This window comes from Ictidomys tridecemlineatus, chromosome 3 (assembly GCF_052094955.1).
Source record: "Ictidomys tridecemlineatus isolate mIctTri1 chromosome 3, mIctTri1.hap1, whole genome shotgun sequence".
In the NCBI taxonomy this organism is placed as follows: Eukaryota; Metazoa; Chordata; class Mammalia; order Rodentia; family Sciuridae; genus Ictidomys; species Ictidomys tridecemlineatus.
Genome location: NC_135479.1, coordinates 144,874,470 through 144,894,022, shown reverse-complemented (window position 1 = coordinate 144,894,022; position 19,553 = coordinate 144,874,470). Strand labels below are relative to the sequence as shown.

Sequence of the window (19,553 nt, the reverse complement as noted above, 5' to 3'; positions counted from 1 at the left end):
AAATGTTTGGGGATATAAAGACATAATTAAGCAGGCAGAGTACATAACCAACTTATTATAAATAAGTTTGGATTTAAAAATAAATTATTGGAAACAACTTTGGACAAGTACATGAAAATAGAAGAGCAGACATACAAACTAGCAGTAGGAAAAAAATAGTATTAAGTAATAATGGAAATGCACTAAAGTAGAGAACTGAAGAAGTACATTATCTCAAATGAGCTATGATTTATGTATTTATGTTTGTATGTATTTATTGCAGGGCTGGAATTGAACCTAGGATCTCACACTGCTAGGGAAGTGCTCTACACTGAACTACATCCCCTGTCCAATCTTAACTTATAAAGTGTGGTGTTAAAATAATCTCCTGAAAAATAAATATTGAAATTCTCTCTCTCTCTCTCTCTAAAAAAAAAAAAAGAAAAGAAAAAAGAAAAGAAATCCTGTTGAGATATCCAACCAATGTCTAGTCTATAAAAAGACCTTGGAGACTTTATTCTCTAAATGGTGCAAAGAAGAAAGGAATAGAAGATGGATTAGAAGAAAAGAAAACCCATGATGCGGGGGCTGGGGTTGTGGCTCAGCGGTACAGTGCCCGCTTAGCATGTGCGAGGTCCTGGGTTCGATCCTCAGCACCACATAAAAAAATAAATAAATAAAGGTATTGTGTCTAAAAAATAAATATTAAAAAAAAAAAAACATGATGCAAGAGGCAGCAAAGCAGTGCAAAACTGACAGGAGCTATTTTTAGGATAAAATGAAAAACTACAACTAACCCAAAATAAAATTTCTTTTTCACAACCATGATTTCTTATCATTACACAAACAGAGGCAATAATATGCAATATTATTAGTCTATATTAAAGAAAACCAATGAGATCTCTGCATTACAAGTATCTCCACTAATTTAATAAGTGAAGTCTGAACAGAAATCTCAAATCTTATTATAAATTTTCAAACAGTCTCATAGCTTTTGATTTAATACTAAATCACATGAAATCTTTTTCAACTAAATATGCAAGTTAGAAATAGTATAATACTTTCAGAACAGAATGTGCAGATTGAATAAATTATTTTGAGACAATATCTTTATCTCACTTAAGCTTCTCTCTTCATATCAACAATAGCAGTAGACAGAGTTCTAAAAATGATCCCACAAAATTATTGTTCCTTGCTTAACACCAATCTAGGCACTACAGTGTAGGGATTTTGCAAAAGTAATTAAGAGTCTCAAGCCCACTGATTTTAAGGTACGGAGATTATGTGGGTGGACCTGACCCAACCAGGCAAGTCCTTTAAAATCAGTTTTCTCTGGCTGGTGGTAGAAAATGAAATCAAATATAGTCAAAGAACAAGCAAGATTCAATACACCATCACTGGCTTTGGGGATGGAAGGGGCTGTGTACAAGGACTGGAGAGCAGTTCCTAGGAGCAGGGAGTGACCTCCAGCAAACAGCCAGCATGGAAATGCAGGCTTCAGACCTTTGACTAAAAGGAAATGGATTCTGCCAACAACCTGAATGAGCCTACAAGGAGATTCTTTCTCTGGACACTCCATACAAGAAACCAGCTGGCCTGGCAGACTCCTTCCTTGATTTCAGTTTTGTGAAATCTTGAGCAAAGAACTCGCCGAACCCAGTTTCTGACTTAAAGAATTGCATGTTAATATGAGTGTTGTTTAACCTGCTAAGTGTGGGGGGTTTTATTATATAGCAATGAGAAACTAAGACTATGATCTTTCTCTAACTTCATAAGCTTTTGTTTAATATCTCATGAAGATTTTTCAATATCTATATGTACTATAAAATTATGTATTTGTTGAGGTGCTAGCCTGGGGAGATGCACAGAAGGTAAGGAGGGGCTGCAGAACAAACATTAGTTGAGTTGGGCTACTTTATACATTGTAGAATATTCAGCCAGTACAATCCCCAGTCACCGTGGTAACCAAAGTACCCTCACAACTTTCCAACATGCACTCCAAGGCACTGCTCTTTTTATTTGGAAATATATTTTTTGAAAAAAATTTCTAAGATTTGAACTAAAATTATTTTCATAAGTTATCAATGACTCTCCTTTCTTCTTTCCTCCCTCCCTCCATGTTGTGGCCCTGGGGATTGCAATTATGCAACTGCTCTGTCACTGAGCTATTTTGTAACCTGGTTTCACTAACTTACCAAGGCTGACCTCAAACTTGTGATCCTCTTGCTTTAGCCTCCTCAGTAGCTGGGATTATAGGCATGTCCATCTGTACTTTGCTGAATTTTATTTTTAATCTAAGGTGAACACCCTCCTGACCCACCCCCCAAAAGTTTGGCAAGTCTCAAGAGGAATAGCCCAAGTCTTCAAGCCCAAGAAGCTTTGAAGACCTCAAATGTAGTTCATGGATTTAATGTGATGGGCTACAGTGATTCTCCATTTGTCTCTCAATTCAAAATTCAGCCAGGTGTGGTGATGCATGCCTGTAATTCCAACTGCTCAGGAGGCAGCAGAAGGATTGTAAATTCAAAGCCAGCCTCAACAACTTGGTGAGATTCTAAGCAACTTGGCAAGACCCCGTCTCAAAATAAAAAATAATAAGAGCTGGGGATGTGGCTCAGTGGTTAAGCACCCTGGACTCAATCTCTGACACAAACAATAATAATAATAATAATAAGCCCAAATGTCAATTCATATATTTATAATAGCTTCACAGTCTTTATAATAATGGAATGACACAGATTCTGGAGAACCTCATCTAACAAAACTTTATTCTGGTGTCAAAATCAGAAGGCTTGGGCTGGGGATGTGGCTCAGAGGTGGAGCATTCTCCTAGCATGCGTGATGCATTGGGTTCGATCCCAGCACCAAGTAAATATAAAATAAATATAGCTAAAAAATAAATATTAAAAAAAATCAGAATGCTTAGTTTGACTTTAAACAGAGTGACCTGGAAGGTCTGAAACAGAGTACTGTAATTTAGCTGAGCACAAGATTATTAATTATTGATCCTCTACCATAAAGCATCTCTTTTTTAGGTAATTTTAGATAATCTGTCTTCTTTTAAAAACAAAAACTATCAGAATGTTTTTATGAAAAAAAACAAGTTTTAGCAGGATGCAATGGCTCACACCTGTAATCCCAGCAGCTTGAGAGGCTGAGGCAAGAGGATCTCAAGTTCAAAGCCAACCTCAGCAACTTAGAGAGGCCCTAAGTAACTCAGTGAGACCCTGTCTCTAAAAAAAAAAAATGGCTGAGGGGGCTGGAGTTGTGGATCAGTGGTAGAGCGCTTGCCTAGCATGTGCAAGGGCCTGGGTTCGATCCTCAGCACCACATAAAAATAAAAAATAAAGATACTGTGTCCACCTAAAACTAAAAAATAAATATTTTTTAAAAAATAAAGGAATTGTGTCCAACTACAACAACAAAAAAATTTAAATTAAAAAAATACAAAATAAAAGGCTGAGGAAGCTATCTCACTTCTCAGTTTATACCCAAAGGACTTAAAAATAGCATACTACAGGGATGTAGCCACATCAATGTTTACAGCAGCACAATTCACAATAGCTAAATTGTGGAACCAACCTAGATGCCCTTCAGTAGATGAAGAGATAAAGAAAATGTGGTATATATACACAATGGAATAATACTCAGCATTAAAAGAATAAAATCATAGCATTTGCAGGTAAATGGATGGAGCTGGAGAATATAATGCTAAGAGAAGTTAGCCAATCCCAAAAACCAAATGTCAAATGTTTTCTCTGAAAAAAGGATGCTGATATATAATGAGGATGAGGAGCATGGAAGGAATAGATAAACTTTAGATAAGGCAAAGGGAAGAGAAGGGAGGGGCATTGGGGTAGGAAAGATGGTGGAATGAGGTGAACATCATTACCCTAAGACATGTATGAAGACACAAATGGTGTGACTCTACTTTGTTAACAATCAGAGACATGAAAAAATGTGTTCTATATGTGTGATATGAATTGAATTGCATTCTGCTGTCATATATAACAAATGAGAATTTTGGGGGATGTAGTTCAATGGTAAGTGGCCCTGGGTTCAATCCCTGGTATCAAAAAAAAAAAACCCAAAAAACAAAAATCAAAATTTCTGGAAGGAAAACATCCGACTAGCCCAGTTTGGGTCTGTATGCACCCATAGATCAGCCAGCTGGGGCCTGAAAGTCAGAGTCAGGGAGTAGACATGTAGGTGCTACAGGTCTATCCTCGAACACCAGAGAACTTCCAGAGAGGACAAAAATCACTGAGCTAGGCAACTCTACAAGACGTATCAACAACATTCATTTATACCATACAGGGGTCATAACTAATGTTAGTTATGATTACCAATATTGAATTCATTTTGGAAATTATTGTACTATATGAATATCTGATTCCATTTTTGCTTAAAACTTACCTATGTAACATGTAGTCTTGAGAGAGAGATAGCAAAATGTTATAGTGGTTGTTTAGTCAGTGAGCTCTTAATCTATATGCATTTTCTTCTCCTATATTTATCTGGGTTTTTCCTACAATGAATATATGATACTTCTTGTTACCAGGAAATACCTTTCCCCTCTCTTCTGGCGTCTATGAGGAGGGATTTCTACCAAATATTATTGGTCTCTCTCTCCATCCTTTAGCTTCTTTACCTTGGGAAAGGAATGATGACTCATCTCAGTGGTAAATTAGAGAAGAACAAATGAGGAAGAACAAATTCAGCTCCACCCTACAAATTCCATAAGGAACCACAAGTTCTCAGGGTGCTACCCTGGCTGCTGCCTTGGATGAAACGGGTGGTGAGTCTTCTGAATTTCAGTTAGCAAGCCCATTTGGCTCACAATTAAATCATGTCCTCCAGCTTAGACTTCAACACTAATAAAAGTGATTTTTAGGATCCTTATGCATCTCCCTTGAGTTATTTTTCAGTGTTCAGGACATAAACAAGAAAAAACTATTTATTGAGCTCCCTGAGAGATTCCAAATATGTTTTCAAAATCCTTCCTCTTTCATTTCTTTTTAAAGAAAGAGGTGAAATCTTTCTCATTATTGATATTTTGTTATTTAATTTCACCTTTCTAGCTATAGTCATAATTTACAAATCCATTATTGGCTTAATTTTCTCATTCTAATAGTGAAATGTTGAAATGTCATAGAATTTAAGACTGGGAAAAAACATAATTCAGTTTAATCCAGTGTGTTCACTACACATAATAAACTGAGGTCCAGAGAGGTTAAGACCAAGGTCATAAGGATGAACAATGGTAAACCAAGCCTCAGTACCCAAATTTCTTGCTACCAGTGTTTTTTTATATATAGTGTGACATCTCTTAAGTACAATTCTTTTATTGCTTTTACAGCATTTCTGCCAGTTTTTCTACATATTTTGTTTCTCTGTTCAGATAATCATTTACTTCTCAGTTGATTCTACCAACATGAGTCTCCCCATCTTCCTGCTACCTGACAAACAGAACTTGAGAGTTTCTCTGGTTTTCTCTAAAATCAGCTTTATCTTATGCTGGGACTGGGCAGTCCTGCTTTTCTTGATGTTGGTCATGACAGGCTGAATTGTCTCTCCATATATTTAAGCCAGTCTAGTCTCTTATAAGCAACAGATTATTAAATTTTGTTTTAAACCAGTCACCACCAATACACTTTATTTTGATAAAGTATATTAGAAACAATGCATTTGTGCTCTACTGTATCATCCTATAGGTTTATGCTACTACTCTTGCAATTCTCTTTTTAATAGTATTATATAGCAGATATGAAACACTACCTGTTAAATCAAAAGATGAGCTATCCTTTTTAAAAAATCATTTTAATCTTGTTTTCTTTATTTATAACCTTGTTTTCCACTTTATTATCTGTAATATTTTATTATTTTAATATTTCATTTTAAATATATGATACCATATTTTAAATATATTCTTCCTTAGAAGGAGGTACTAGAAACTGTTCTATGTTTCATACTTTTTACCAATACCTTCAATTTTTTCCTACTGATTTTCCTAATCTGAAAAAAAATCTACATATTTTAATTATTTTCATTATTTTTTTACTTACAAATTAAGAAGTTTAAAAATTATGGAGCAATATAAAAATTGCAATTATGTTTGTCTTCCGTGGCTTACCCTCCTTCCCACTTCCTTCTATCCTGACAAAATCTGACATTACCTAATGAAATTCCATATGGACACCATGAAACCTTTATTATAGTCTAAAACTATATTGTCCAGTGCATTAGCCACTAGCCATATGAGTCTATTTAAATCTAAAAGAAAATAAAATTTATTTTATTTTATATTTCAAAGGCTCAATAACCACATGTGACTATGGGTACTGTATTGGCACAGATTTGGAACACTACCATTACAGGAAGCTCCATTATATGATGCTAGTCTTATGACTTAATTTATCTTTTTATATCATAGTGAAATACACTCTGTTAAAGTTCTGAAGGGTTCCATTACTTTTGTAGGTGTTTGCAACATCTCCATTTTTAGGAAACTGCATGGTTATCCAGGAACCTAAGGCTTTCTCCTAACTCCACAAGGATTTTTTTTTTTCTCCTTCTAAGAAGATCTAAGTCTAAGGTTCCAAGTGGCTTTTATGATTACATTTCTAAATCTTCTCTTTTCTCCTAGAATTTTTTTTTTTTAATGGTTATAGGGATTGAACCCAGAGACCCCCTACCACTGAGCTACATTCCCAGACGTCCTTTTAATTTTGAGTCAGGATCTTGCAAAGTTGTCAAGGCTAACCTCCAACCTGTCATTCTCCTGCCTCAGCTGGGATTACAGGTACATGCCACCACACCCAGCTTGGACACTATTATTTTTGTTTTGAGAACTTCACTAATAGGTGCCCAGAAAGGGAAAGAATTTTTTACAAAGAGCTCCTCTATAGGAGGAACTCCTCTATATACTCTCAATGGCACACTGAGATGGCCTTTTAGTTCAAAAAAGTTTTCTATGATCTTTCTCCCTAATTATAATTTGTAAGTTATTCATTCTAACCATTCCTACTTCTGGTATCTTTACTTTTTGAAAGCTTGAACACTCAAGTTGTTCTGAAGATGTGCTGGTTCTACTGCATTATTATTTCTTGAGGTTCACTTCTTTTTCATATGCTTCATTTTCTTCTTGTTCTGATATTCATGCACTCATTACTTAGTCCACCAATATATAGCATCTCAGTTATGCCTGGCACCCCAAATTTTGTAGTGTTCTTTTTATATTTCAGATAGTGAATTCAGAAAATTTCCCAATGGCTTCTGCTCTGTAATCTACTTTATCTGAGACAGGGAACCCCTGCCTTTCCTGAATCTTTAGGTTTACCTATTTCTGTGCTCTGTGACCTCTTTCCTGCAGCCAGTGATATTTTTAGTTCTTCTTTTTTTAAAAAATTTCAGCACACACTTTTCTACAGTCATTAGCTCTCTCTCACCTCTTTGAACACCATATCAATTTGCTTCTATTTGCTTGAGTTGTCAAGCAATGAAGCTTGTGTGGGTGGGCTCCTGTTTCCTACAGGCTCCCTCTTCCCTTCTAATGTTGTGACACTTATTAATTACACCCAAGTTTATTTTTCCCCTCGGGTTCTCACTCCCCCACCCCAGCAGTACTGGGAATCAAAGTTACTTTGAGCTACATCCCCAGCCTTCTAACTCTGTTTTGTTTGTGATACCAGGAATTGAACCCAGGGGTACTCTACCACCAAGCTACACCCCAAGCCCTTTTCCTTTTTTCTTTTGAGAAAGGGTCTCACTAAGCTGCTAAGGGTCTCAATACACTGCTAAGGCCAGCCTCAAACTTGCAATCCTCCTGCCTCAGCTTCCTGATCATTGGGATTATAGGTGTGTGCCACCACACTCAGGCTTACTTTAGTTTTGAAGCTGATTTTTCTGGGATCTATTGACCTAGTTTGTGTCAGATATGTCCACTATGATTTGCTTTGCTAGCTTTTCATAAATCTCTTTCAGAGATCTATTTTCTCAAAAGGAATCTTCAGAATAAAAATAATTTAACAAGTGCCTGTAGCTTATGTTTCAGAAGTTCCTTCTTTTTAATATTTATTTTTTAGTTATAGGAAGACACAATACCTTTATTTTATTTTTATGTGGTGCTGAGGATCATGCGTGCTAGGTGAGTGCTCTATCCCTGAGCCACAACCCAGCCCCAGAAGTTCCTTCTTAATATATAACTGTAAGAAGGACATCAGCATGTTTCTACAAGGAAGAAAAATATTAGAGACAGTCATGTCCCCAGACCATTTCACAGAAGCAAACTTGACTTGTGATATGCTTGAAGCACCGTACCATATTTTAACACCTCAGAACCTAATTACCTAATAGCTCCATGGGGGAAAAAAACCATCCAGAGTTTGAACCACAGAGACAGAAAAACTCTGAGAGACAGATGGGAGACCTTTTCTTCTTAAGGACACTTCAAGTACTTAAGATTTTGTTCCATTTTAGAGAAATATCTAGAATCAATTTCCTATTTCACTAAGGATTTGAAAAGAATGGGCTATAAAGCACGAAGACTCTGACCAGCATGCAGCAGGATGGGGCTGAGAAGCAGTAGTGCAGCTTGAAGACCTGACAAATGCTGACTCTCTCCCTTACTACTCTCCAGAGCCAGTTCAGATAAGCACTAGGAAAAGACCAGAAATGAGACTGGGGTGTTTTTTTCTTTTTTGTAGATAAGAAAATAGAAGAATCTGGAAGGGAATGAAAAGGAAAGGGAGTTCCAGTGGTCCTTTACACATTCCCAGAAGGATAAAGGTAGTAAATGATGCTCACAGGTTAAAATGGCCTATATCAGTCTCAACAGGTAACATCCTTGAAGTACAACCTTAACCCATATGAATCCTCACTGTTAACCACATAGGCATAGCCAATCATGAGTGTTTGAAAGTGTCTTTGCTATAATTACAGTCTTATGCTAACCAAAGACATTGAGAAATGAAAATTTACTCAAAAATCATTTAAACTGCCATAATGTGGCATCAACCTACTAATTTTTAATCTCTACTCAGCAAATCTAGAAAGATAGTCTATCTTATCAATCATTAACATGGATCCAAAAAAAAAAAAAGTAAAAAAACCCCAAACTTATTCATAGCTCATTATGGATGAATACCATTTGTTTTATTTATTTTGGCAGTACTGGGGATTGAACCCAGAAGAGTGCTACCACTCAGCTATATTGCCAGACATTTTTATTTTTTATTTTGAGACAGGGTCTTGCTAAATTTCCCAGGCTGGCCCCAAACTTGCAATCCTCAGCCTCCTGGGTCACTGGGACTACAGGTGTGCATCACCATGCGCACTTGGATAAATATCATTTTTTTTAAAAAACTGAGATATAATTTATATATTACAAAATTCACCCTTTTAAAGTGTACAATTTAATGGGTTTTAGTATGTTCACAAGGTTAAGTGGCCATCACCTCTATTTATTCCAAGAACATTTTGATCACCTTAAAAAGAAATTCCATGTGTGCCCATTAGTAGTCACTCCCCATTCTTTCCTCCCCATAACCCCTGGCAATCACTATCTACTTTCTGTCTCTATGGTGTTGTCTATTCTGGATATTTCATATAAATGGAATCATATAGTTAGGGGCTTTTTTGTGCATCTGCCTTCTTCTACATAGCCATGCTCTTAAGTTTCAGCTATCATAAAAATTCAAGGGAGAAAAATTAAGTAGAGGAAAGGAATCAGGGGGAGGGAGGAGGGGAAGGGAAAGGGGAAATACTGGGGAATGATAATGACCAAATTATATCATGTACATGTACAAATATGTAACATGAATCCCACTCCATTATGTTGTAATGCACCAATAAAAAATGATGGACAGCTGGACCCAGTGGCACACATCTGTAATCTGAGAAGCTCAGGAGCCTGAAACAAGATGATTGGTAGTTCAAAGCCAGCCTCAGGGGCTGGGGTTGTGACTTAGCAGTAGAGCGCTGGCCTGGAACGTGCAAGGCCCTGGGTTCGATCCTCAGTATCACATAAAAAAATTAATAAGTGAAATAAAGGTATTGTGTCCAACTACAAATAAAAAAAATATGTGTGTGTGTGTGTGTGTGTGTGTGTGTGTGTATGTATAGATAGATACATAGATAACCAACCTTAGCAACGGTGAGGCGCTAAGCAACTCAGTGAGACCCTGTCTAATTAAATACAATATTGGGCTAGGGATGTGGCTCTGTGGTTGAGTGCCCCTAAGTTCAATCCCTGGTACACGACCCCCCAAAAAAAGATGGACAAAAAGAGGTTTATCCAAGTATGACATGTATCAGTAATTAACTCTGTTTTTATGGTATGGATACATTACATTTTGTTTATCTAGGAATGGCATTTTAAAATGTACTTTTGCCGCCTAAGTGATATACTCCTCAGGATTACTCAAGATCTAAATAAAGACAACACATTATTCACACATTTATCTCTTGGCCCACAATACTGATTATCAACATTTTTATTGAAGTTAACTTATAAATTATATCATAGCTGGGTGTGGTAGCACATGTCCATAATCCTAACTATTTGGGAGGCTGAGGTAGCAGGGTCACTTGAATTCCAGGCCAGACTGGGCAACATAGTGAGACCCTATCTCAAAAACAAACAAAAAAAAATGTATCATTGTAATCTTCTTTGTTTTGTGCATCTTGTGAGTACTGTGGTAAATACTTCTTAGATTTTCTACCTACCATTCTTTTTCTAGAAACTGCCCCTTCCCTCCAACCCTTCTGTATTGTTATAGTGACCTTGCTCCTGTCTGTAGGTGACTGGCCCAGGAATATACACCTGACTTAAGTTGGACCAATTAGCTCCTTAAAGGGAATGTAAAATTGGAAGAACGGAAGTAAGATTCTGTTTTCAACTAGCTGCCCCCCTGATTGAAGGAGATACATTCTCAGGAGATCTGGCTGTATTATCTGTCATGTAGACTAAGACACTGAGAAAACTAGTCTTCAGGAAAATAACAGAACAGAAAGAACAGTTGAGAAAAAAGATAGAGTAAGAATGACTGGGTTCCCTATGGTGATCCAGTCCCCAATTCCAGGTCCTTCCTAAGCCCCGGCTGTATCCCTGCCTTTAGATTCTATGGGATACCCTATGCACTTATAGTAAATCCCTTTTGCTGTTTAAATTAGTTGAGGTTTTTGTCACCTTATTGTCATCCAATAGTCCTAATGTCATTATCCACAGAAAAGATTAAGCTCCCTTTTAGCAAGGGCTCAATCTCCACACCACTTATTATCCAAACATACTTAAGTTACTACCTACAGAATAATTTGGAAAACTATTATAAAAAAATACTCAAGACATTCTTGGATAAGTATGTAGAAAACAATTAAATCTGTGTCGATTTTATTGAAAATCTATAACACTGTATCACCAATTCAACCTATCTTTGCATCTATTGTGCAAAAAATCATTTAATTTCCTCAGAAAGCAAACAAGCTTCTTTTTTGGGAGGCAGGTACTGGGGTCTGAACTCAGCCACTGAGCCACATCCACAGCCCTATTTTGTATTTTATTTACAGTCAAGGTCTCACTGAGTTGCTTAGCACCTTGCTTTTGCTGAGGCTGGCTTTGAACTCAAGATGTTCCTGCCTCAGCCTCCTGAGCCACTGGGATTAAAGGCATATGCCACCACAACTGGCAAGTAAATTTCTTTTTACATTCTATTACGGCAAGCTCATTTGTAATTGCTTAGAGTTATAAGTCTTTTAAAACCAAAATGCTATATTTTCCTAAGAAAATCTGAAGTTTTTTGAGTACAAATAATTATTCTTTCCCTTTTAAAGCCCATTCCCATAGATCATACTAAAATAACATCCAGCATTCAGCTATAAATGAATAGCTGAACTTCCTGGATTTACCTTCTCCTCCTATAAACGTGATTTATTATAAACCACTAATAATTCCCCTAAGAATAATTTGTAATTAACCAACATTGCACACAACTAATAATTATATAATGCAGGTCCGAGAGGTGACAAAACTCTCCTTAACTGACTACACAGGAAGTCATCTTAACAAGCCTGCTCTACGGCCCTGAGGGTTATGCCATTACTCAACAGTACAGTGGTAATTCCCTGCACAGCCCTGGTAGTCTTTACTTCCTAATGTACAGTTTTTTTCCCAAAATCAAATCCAGAATTTGTCACTAAACTGGTTCTTAGTGGGGATAATAGATATAAAACCCAAAATCCAAAATATTGTCTTAAACCACTATTAAAAATTCAATAAGGATGAACACACTAATCCTTCAAAGTCTAAGATTTGGTTCCCAAGTGGATTTTGTATCACACTGTTTAATGTCCCTTCCTTTCCTAAAACATACTTAAATCTTTAAAATTGTATTTCTAATATTATAAAGTCTTAAAGAGACAGAATCCCCTTCAAATTAATAAAGCAGTCCAGTTGGATATAACCCCCTAATATCAGTGCTGATGCAGTTTCTGAAGATCTTGACCTCAAATTTCCTTCTCTGTAGCTTGAGGGAACTTTGTTGGCCAAAGCTCTCAGACAAAATCCTCTATATTTATTACTATCTCTTTTTTTTAAAAAAAATTCAAGCCTGTAAGTTTAAAAAAATGGCTCACATTAGGATTGCTAGTTTCCTTAGACTCAAACTGCTAGGGGAGCTGAGCGTGGTGGTAGCACAACTGTAATTAATCCAACAGCTCAGGAGGCTGCAGCAGAGGATCGAAATTTGGTGAGACCCTGTCTCAAAGTAAAAATAAAAAGTATTGGGGATGTAGCACCCCTGGGTTCAACCACCAATACTGCAAACAAATAAATAAAACTGTTAGGGCAGAAAACTGTTTAGAAATCTTTTTTAACCTAATTCTTTTCCAAATATGAAAGATGGATAAGAAATAAAAGAGTTGCCCAAATTCACAGAGAAAGTTGGTAAAACCAGCATAGTTAGAGTAAAGGTACTTAGGATCCCCTGCTGGAAACTCACTTCCTTATCCCACCCACCTGAAATGTGTAAGTATGAGGAGTCCTGAAACCCCTCTGCTATCTAGGAGAAAAAAACAAAAACTTCAGTTTTCTGCTTTTGAAACTGAGGGTGAAACTGCTTTTGAATCACATCTGATTTCATGGAAGTAAATAATTTTTTTCTTAAATATCTTTTCATGATTCAGATTCTGAAACTGCCAAAACTGCCACTGAGATATAAATGTCATGACGGGCTTGCCCTGGAGGCTAAGGTTAATAAAATTGAGTACTGGATCTTCCCTACAATCGAAAGGTTTTTCATCACAATGAACTATGGCAGTTATTGATTTTGTGTACCCAAAGATGTCCCTATACCCCCTTTTCCATTAACAAAATCTATAGTCCCTTGGCCAGAAGGCTGGGTATGTGTCCTAAGTCTGGCTAAGCAAGTATCACACATCACTGGCAAGAGTTTCAGTATGTAAAAGTAAGGCCAACCCAGAATCTTTCTCCAGAACTGTGTGTGACACAGATGCTTTGAAAAATGAACTTCCTCTCTGCTTCCTACCATGTGGAGAAGCTTTCTGAAGTAGAACCTGAGACCAGCATTCACAGAGAAAGAGAGAAACGCAGAAAAAGAGGGTCTGGCAACACTAAATCTTTGATTCTCAGCCCTGAGCTGGCCTTTTATCTTTTAAGTTAATCCTATATCTTTATCAGTTACAGAAATCAGTACATTCCTTTTTTATTTAGAAAATAGTTTGAACTGGGTTTTTGTCATGGGTAACTCAGAAATTCTGACTTATAGGGCTAGGGTTGTGTCTCGTGGTAAAACACTTGCCTAGCATATGTGAGACACTAGGTTCGATTCTCACTCAGCACTGCATGTAAATAAATAAAATAAAGGTCCACTGACAACTAAAAATATATAGTAAAAAATTCTGATCTATATGTACAGGAAAGAAGACAAAGATAGAGTATGTAACTTCACTATTTCCATTATACAGCCCCAAAAGCCTGAGTTTGCCAACATTTATATTGCCCTTTATACTAGGAAATCAATAAAATTTTGTTTAAAAAAATTTATTTATCTAGTTTTTAAATTTGGATGCCCTGAGCTAGGACCTATTCTCTCTCATATCTCTCACTCCTAACACTCTATTCTTCATCATATGGCTCCTGAAAGTATCTGAATTTCCTAATATTTCCCTAAGATATTCTAGAATTTAAAAAAATTCAGATATAATAAATAAATGTAATAGAAATTAAATATAAAATATATGCCAAGTAACACTAATTAAATGGGATTTTACCTTATCTAAAGCATCAAAAAGACAGTCAAGTATCATTATGCTATGAGACAAAACTTAAACCAAATCTGAGCTATAACTACTTTAATATAATTTAATCCTATGTTTTCCACTTTATAACAATCAAAATCAATAACAACAAATCTCAAACCTACCTCCAATAAGGCTCCAGTTTGGAAGAATTTCAAAGGCTTTTCAATTGAATAATAAAGGCTATGGTAGCTCCCCTTAGCCAGGTATGCTCTGACCAAACCAACTGCTATAACCAACCACCTATTAAAAGAAAAAAGTAATGGGGTGGGGTAAGTAGGATTTAAGAAAATAGAAAAACATGGCAATAACAGAACTTGCTTTTAAAGAAAAGAACCAGTGATCCTGGACTTACAAATGTTGTGGTTTGGATCTTAAGTGTCCCCCAAACCCCCTGTGTTAAAAGTTCGATCCTAGGATTGCACTACTGGGAGGTGGTGAAACCTTTAAGAGGTGGGACCTAGAGGGAGGTTTTAGGTTTGTGTCCCATGGGATTATGGGATTATGGCCTTTTTAGGACTCTCTGGCTCCCTGGCCATGAGGTGAGCAATTTTGCTCCATTAGGCACTCCCACCATGATATGCTGCCTCACCACAGGCCCAAAGCAATAAGACAAAATGATCGTGGGTTGGAACCTCCAAAATTGAACCAAAATAAACCTTTTATCTTTATAAGCTGATTATCTCAGGTATTGTTATAGATATAGAAAGGTGACAAACACAGTTTAATACAGTTTTCAAATGACAAGTTGTAATGCACAGAAGTGTTATACACCAATAACATCCCACCACGAATGCCTGCAAAAACACAGTACCACCTCACCCATCTGGAGCTTGAATTTTTGAGAAACTTGTCTGTTGAGAACAAGACTAAAATGAAGGAAATAAGTTAATAAATAAATAAATAAATGAAGTAGGTTCCAGAAAGCCTAACACAAGAGGAAAAAAACCTGTTCAAGAAGCCCACAGAGTTAAAGAATAACAGGATGGAGAGAAGATGGTTTATATTATTTTTACAAGTTTCTTACTGGAACATTCCCATACCTTAAAGCTTATCATTTTAAAAACTGCAAATGAAATAAGAATAAAAAGGTGTTTCTTTAAAATAAAGTACTTTAGCTAAATTTCCCAAAACCAACTCAAGCATGATAGAGTTAACTACAGGCTTATTGATTTAAAAAATGCAAAATGGGAATGCTCAAGCATAATACAAGAAATACTACATTTTTGATCCACTCTCCTTCTCAAAAATAAATGTTAGAGCCTAGCACTGTGGTGCACGCCTGTAATCCCGCGGCTTGGGAGACTGAGGCAGGAGGATCATGATTTCAAAGCCAGCCTCAGCAAAACAAGGTGCTAAGCAAATCAGTGAGACCCTGTCTTTAAATAAAATACAAAAAAAGGAAGGGGGATGTGGCTCAATGGCTGAGTGCCCTGGAATTCATCCCCAGTACCGCTCCCCCAAAATAGATGTCAGACCTTGTAATTTTTTAAGTTTTATAATGAAACAAGTGATCTTTATTATTAAGGATTGTCTTCTGGAAGACATGTACCTAAATTGAACCCAAATGTACAAATTTAACTAGGCCATGGGGTATGTGGTCTATGCTATTTCTACACACTATTATTCAGAAATATTAATTAGGAGTTTATGAAAGAAATACATTCCTTAACAGTTTAACTGGCCCAGTCGGGCAATAATAATTACTGCTCTAATTTATTAGTATTATATTAGAGCCTTACTTTACCCTCACAATCTCAATTTCTTTTCCTTACTTAAGACACTACTCTATACTTCTACCTCATTCTCTTATGTTCATCACCCAGGAATAAAGAATCCTTTTTTTCCTCCTCAAACAGTACCTTAAAATTCTTCTCCAGGGCAATGCTCTTATCTATGAATGCCCTTGCTAGGACAAGAATTTTACTTACACACACATACACAACAGATTCCTGAATGTTCTTTTAAAAATCAACCCATGTGACCATTTATGTGAAAGTAATTAGTTCTTCACTGACCTGTGAATCAAGAGAAAAATGTTCTTTTGACAAGTTCTGATCTCTCCACACCTACCATTTTTAATACTAGCAGAAGCCTATGATGCTCCCAGGAAATATTTTTTCATCAAGAAAGCAAAGTACTTAACTGTAAATATATATTAATATTTGTTTAAATATATATTAGCATGTGCTGGTATCAGCATATGAGACACACACAATTAGATGCCTCCAGGAAAGGGGTCTGAGTGGAAAGGAAAGAGGAGGAAGATTTTCATTGTATGCCTCTGTGTATATTTTGAATTTTGAACTCTGCTAATGTATTACCTAATTCTAAAAATAAATTTAGGTCGAATATTCACTATACAGTTCCGTAAACTATTCTGTAAACTTGAAATTTTTCAAAGTAAAGTTTTAAGGATTTTGTTTTTTACAAATGTATAATATAAAAATTCATAACAAATGGCCTGATCCTGTAATCCTCCTAACCAAAACCACAGGATCAAATAACTGCAGGGCTGAAGGAACCCTTAAGATCACCTAACCCAACTCTTTAGTTCTTGAGGATTTTTAGAGGAAAAAAATCGAAGGCCTAGAGAATGACGGCAATTCATTCAAAGTCACACGGCTAATGTCAGAACTCGAATTAAAAACCTGCTAAAAGATGGACCTAAAAGAAGGCAACACAGGGGGTCTCTTCTCCCCTTGCTCAGTAACTCTGCCTTCCACTCCCCAGCTTCTTCCCCAGTCCAACCCCAATCCAGTCCAAAAAGTCTAAACTCCCCTAAAGCATACATCTAAAGCTCACGTCGTTGGCCAAAAACTTTGAACGCTTTCCCACTACCTTTCAGATTAAAGCCCAGACTGCATTTTGAAAAGAGCCGCCGAAATGAATGGTCACTGCCGCCACGGCTCCCTCCACTCCCCTGGGCTGGAACTGCTCACCGTGCGTGACTGGACGGTGGGCTGTCCTCCGCGCCGCGGGATGGCCGGCCCACCGCCCCCAGACCCGCACCTGTGGCCGGCCCGCTGGTCCCCGAGAGGCCCTCCGGAGCCGGCGCCCAGGCAGCCCTCCGAACGTCCCCTCGGAGCCCGCGTCTCCCGCGCCCGGGAATTCGGCGCCCCCCACGCAGGCGGAAGCTCGCGGGCAGGGAGCGGGGCCGACGCGATGCCCGGCCGCCCTCCGCGCCCAAGTGCGGGTCCCAGGCACCGGCCCATGGGCTGCACTGCGCGCGCCGGCCGCCGGCCGCAGAGCTCCCTCCCAGCCAGGCTGCCTCTCCGCCTCCACGAGCCCCAGCCTCACCCCGCGGTCATCACCACATTGTAGATGACCAGGTACGCCGTGGCCAGAGGCCCCGGGCCCTTCTTCTTCCGCGTGCCGGCGGCTTCGCCCGCCCCGACCCGGCCACCGCCGGCTCCATTCCCTTTTGTCGCTGCAGTCGCCGCCGCTGCCGCCATGTCAAGTGCCCGCAGCCTGCTCTCTCTGCGCGAGCACCTCGGACCCGACTCGACAGGGCGAGGGGGTGGAGGGAGGGATGAGGGGGGCGGGGCCGAGCGCGGGGCGGAGCCGGGACAGCGCCCACGGGGCTGCCATCTTGAGTAAGGGCAGAGACGCTCCTGGCACTCCCGTCCCTTGGCTCTCCTCAGTCGCACCGCCATCTTGGATCAGGGAGAGCCCCTCCTCCGCCGCGCTTCTGGTACCCTCCGGCGCCATCTTGGATTAGGTCAGTGTGGCTCTTGGCCACCCTTGGCTGGGATTGCTGCTGGTTCTGCAGGCTGGGTGCTTGGTCGTAACTGGCCATTCATTCTCCTATAACCCCTGCCTTCGTGTTGGATCAAAACGATTATGCTTTCTTCTACTCATGGCTTTTTCCAGTCCCCTTATTTTCACCCCTGTACACAGATCCAAGGAGCCTGCTGTTTTAGATGAGGGTAGCAGACGCCTAGTTGGCTTCTCAACCAGCCCAGAAACCTTAGCAATTTAGCCAGACCCTGACTCAAAAATAAAAATGGCTGGGAATGTAGTTCAGTGGTAGAGTACCCCTGGGTTCAATTCCCCAGTACCAGGAAAAAAGAAAAAGTATTCATTTCAACAGGTATTTATGAAGATGTATAAGGTTGCACTAGGGTTTATGGGGATGAATGAAAGTCCCTCAGTCACCCAGAGATTACATAAAAGCAGCCAGATGAAAATAAACATGTATTAATTGGTGAAAAGTGATGTCAGATAGGCAATTATTACAATAATCTAGGCGATAGTGATAATGGTTTGGACCAGAATAGTAGCAATTGAAGGGATGAAAATTGAATTCTGGAAATATTTTAGAACTATAAGATTTGTGAATATAGTATTAGGTTTGAATGGGCGATGAAAGAAACATTAGGACAACTTGGAAGAATAAATTATAAAAGTGATTTTGAAGGCAGAAGTCAGGAGTTTTATTTGTGTTAAGTTTGAAATCTTTATTAGATGCTCACGTGGAGGGACTGAGTAGACAATTTAGAGACTGAGGCTCAGGAAAAGAAGCAGATTTTGAGACATGGAGAGCCTGTTGCCTTATTTTTCCAACTTTGAAGAGCAAGTTGATGGACCAAAATTGCAGTTGTGATCAGAGGAGGAAAAAAATACTTTTTTGCAAAAGAAATAAACCATTTTGCAAAACAATCATCTAAAAGCTTCATTCGTTCAACTGATTGTTTTTCCCCCAAATAATCTACTTAATGGGAAAGTGGAAGGAATAAATGCAGTTGGAAATCAATTTAAAACTCAATGTATCTTCTTGCAGTCACTTAGGCCCAACCCCCATTTGTTCTGTACAGTACACAGTGATCTTTTCCAAATACAACTTTGATCATGTCTACTACTTCCTCTGCCCCATTTCCTTAAAACATCTAAATTACTTTTAGTGACACTTAAGATAAAATGTAACATATTTAACATGGCCAACATAACTCTGTATAGTCTAGCTCCTACCTCCCTCTTAGTCTCACTTCACACTGTGCTCTCCCTAGTCATACTAGGTTTATCTTGGGTCTTCCAGTGAGCAAGGCTGTTTTCTACCAGAGATTGCACATTCTGTTCCCTTTTGCCTAGAACAGTCCCTATCCCAGCTTTCCTTCTGATTTAAATTCTGTAGTCCCTTTTCTCAAGGGAAGTTTCCCCAAATTTCTGAAATGAATCCCTGCTATGGTCTCCAAATATTTCTCATCATATAATTTACAGTAATTTTATATTTAGTCTGTGTGATTTCTCTCTCCCACTAG

The 19,553-nt window shown here is 38.3% G+C and overlaps 1 protein-coding gene across 1 annotated transcript in view; it reads right to left on the bottom strand.

Moving 5' to 3' along the window:
* The window catches only part of Hacd2 (3-hydroxyacyl-CoA dehydratase 2), a 90,548-nt gene extending 72,720 nt beyond the window's left edge, over window positions 1–17,828 (bottom strand). The window contains exons 1-2 of the mRNA XM_005338884.5: window positions 17,593–17,828; window positions 14,418–14,535 (exon numbers count right to left, since the gene is read on the bottom strand). Coding sequence (XP_005338941.1) covers window positions 14,418–14,535; window positions 17,593–17,747 — 273 coding nt within the window. The 5' untranslated portion in view covers window positions 17,748–17,828. The remainder of the gene's footprint in view (window positions 1–14,417; window positions 14,536–17,592) is intronic.
* Between the last annotated feature and the right edge of the window lie 1,725 nt (window positions 17,829–19,553).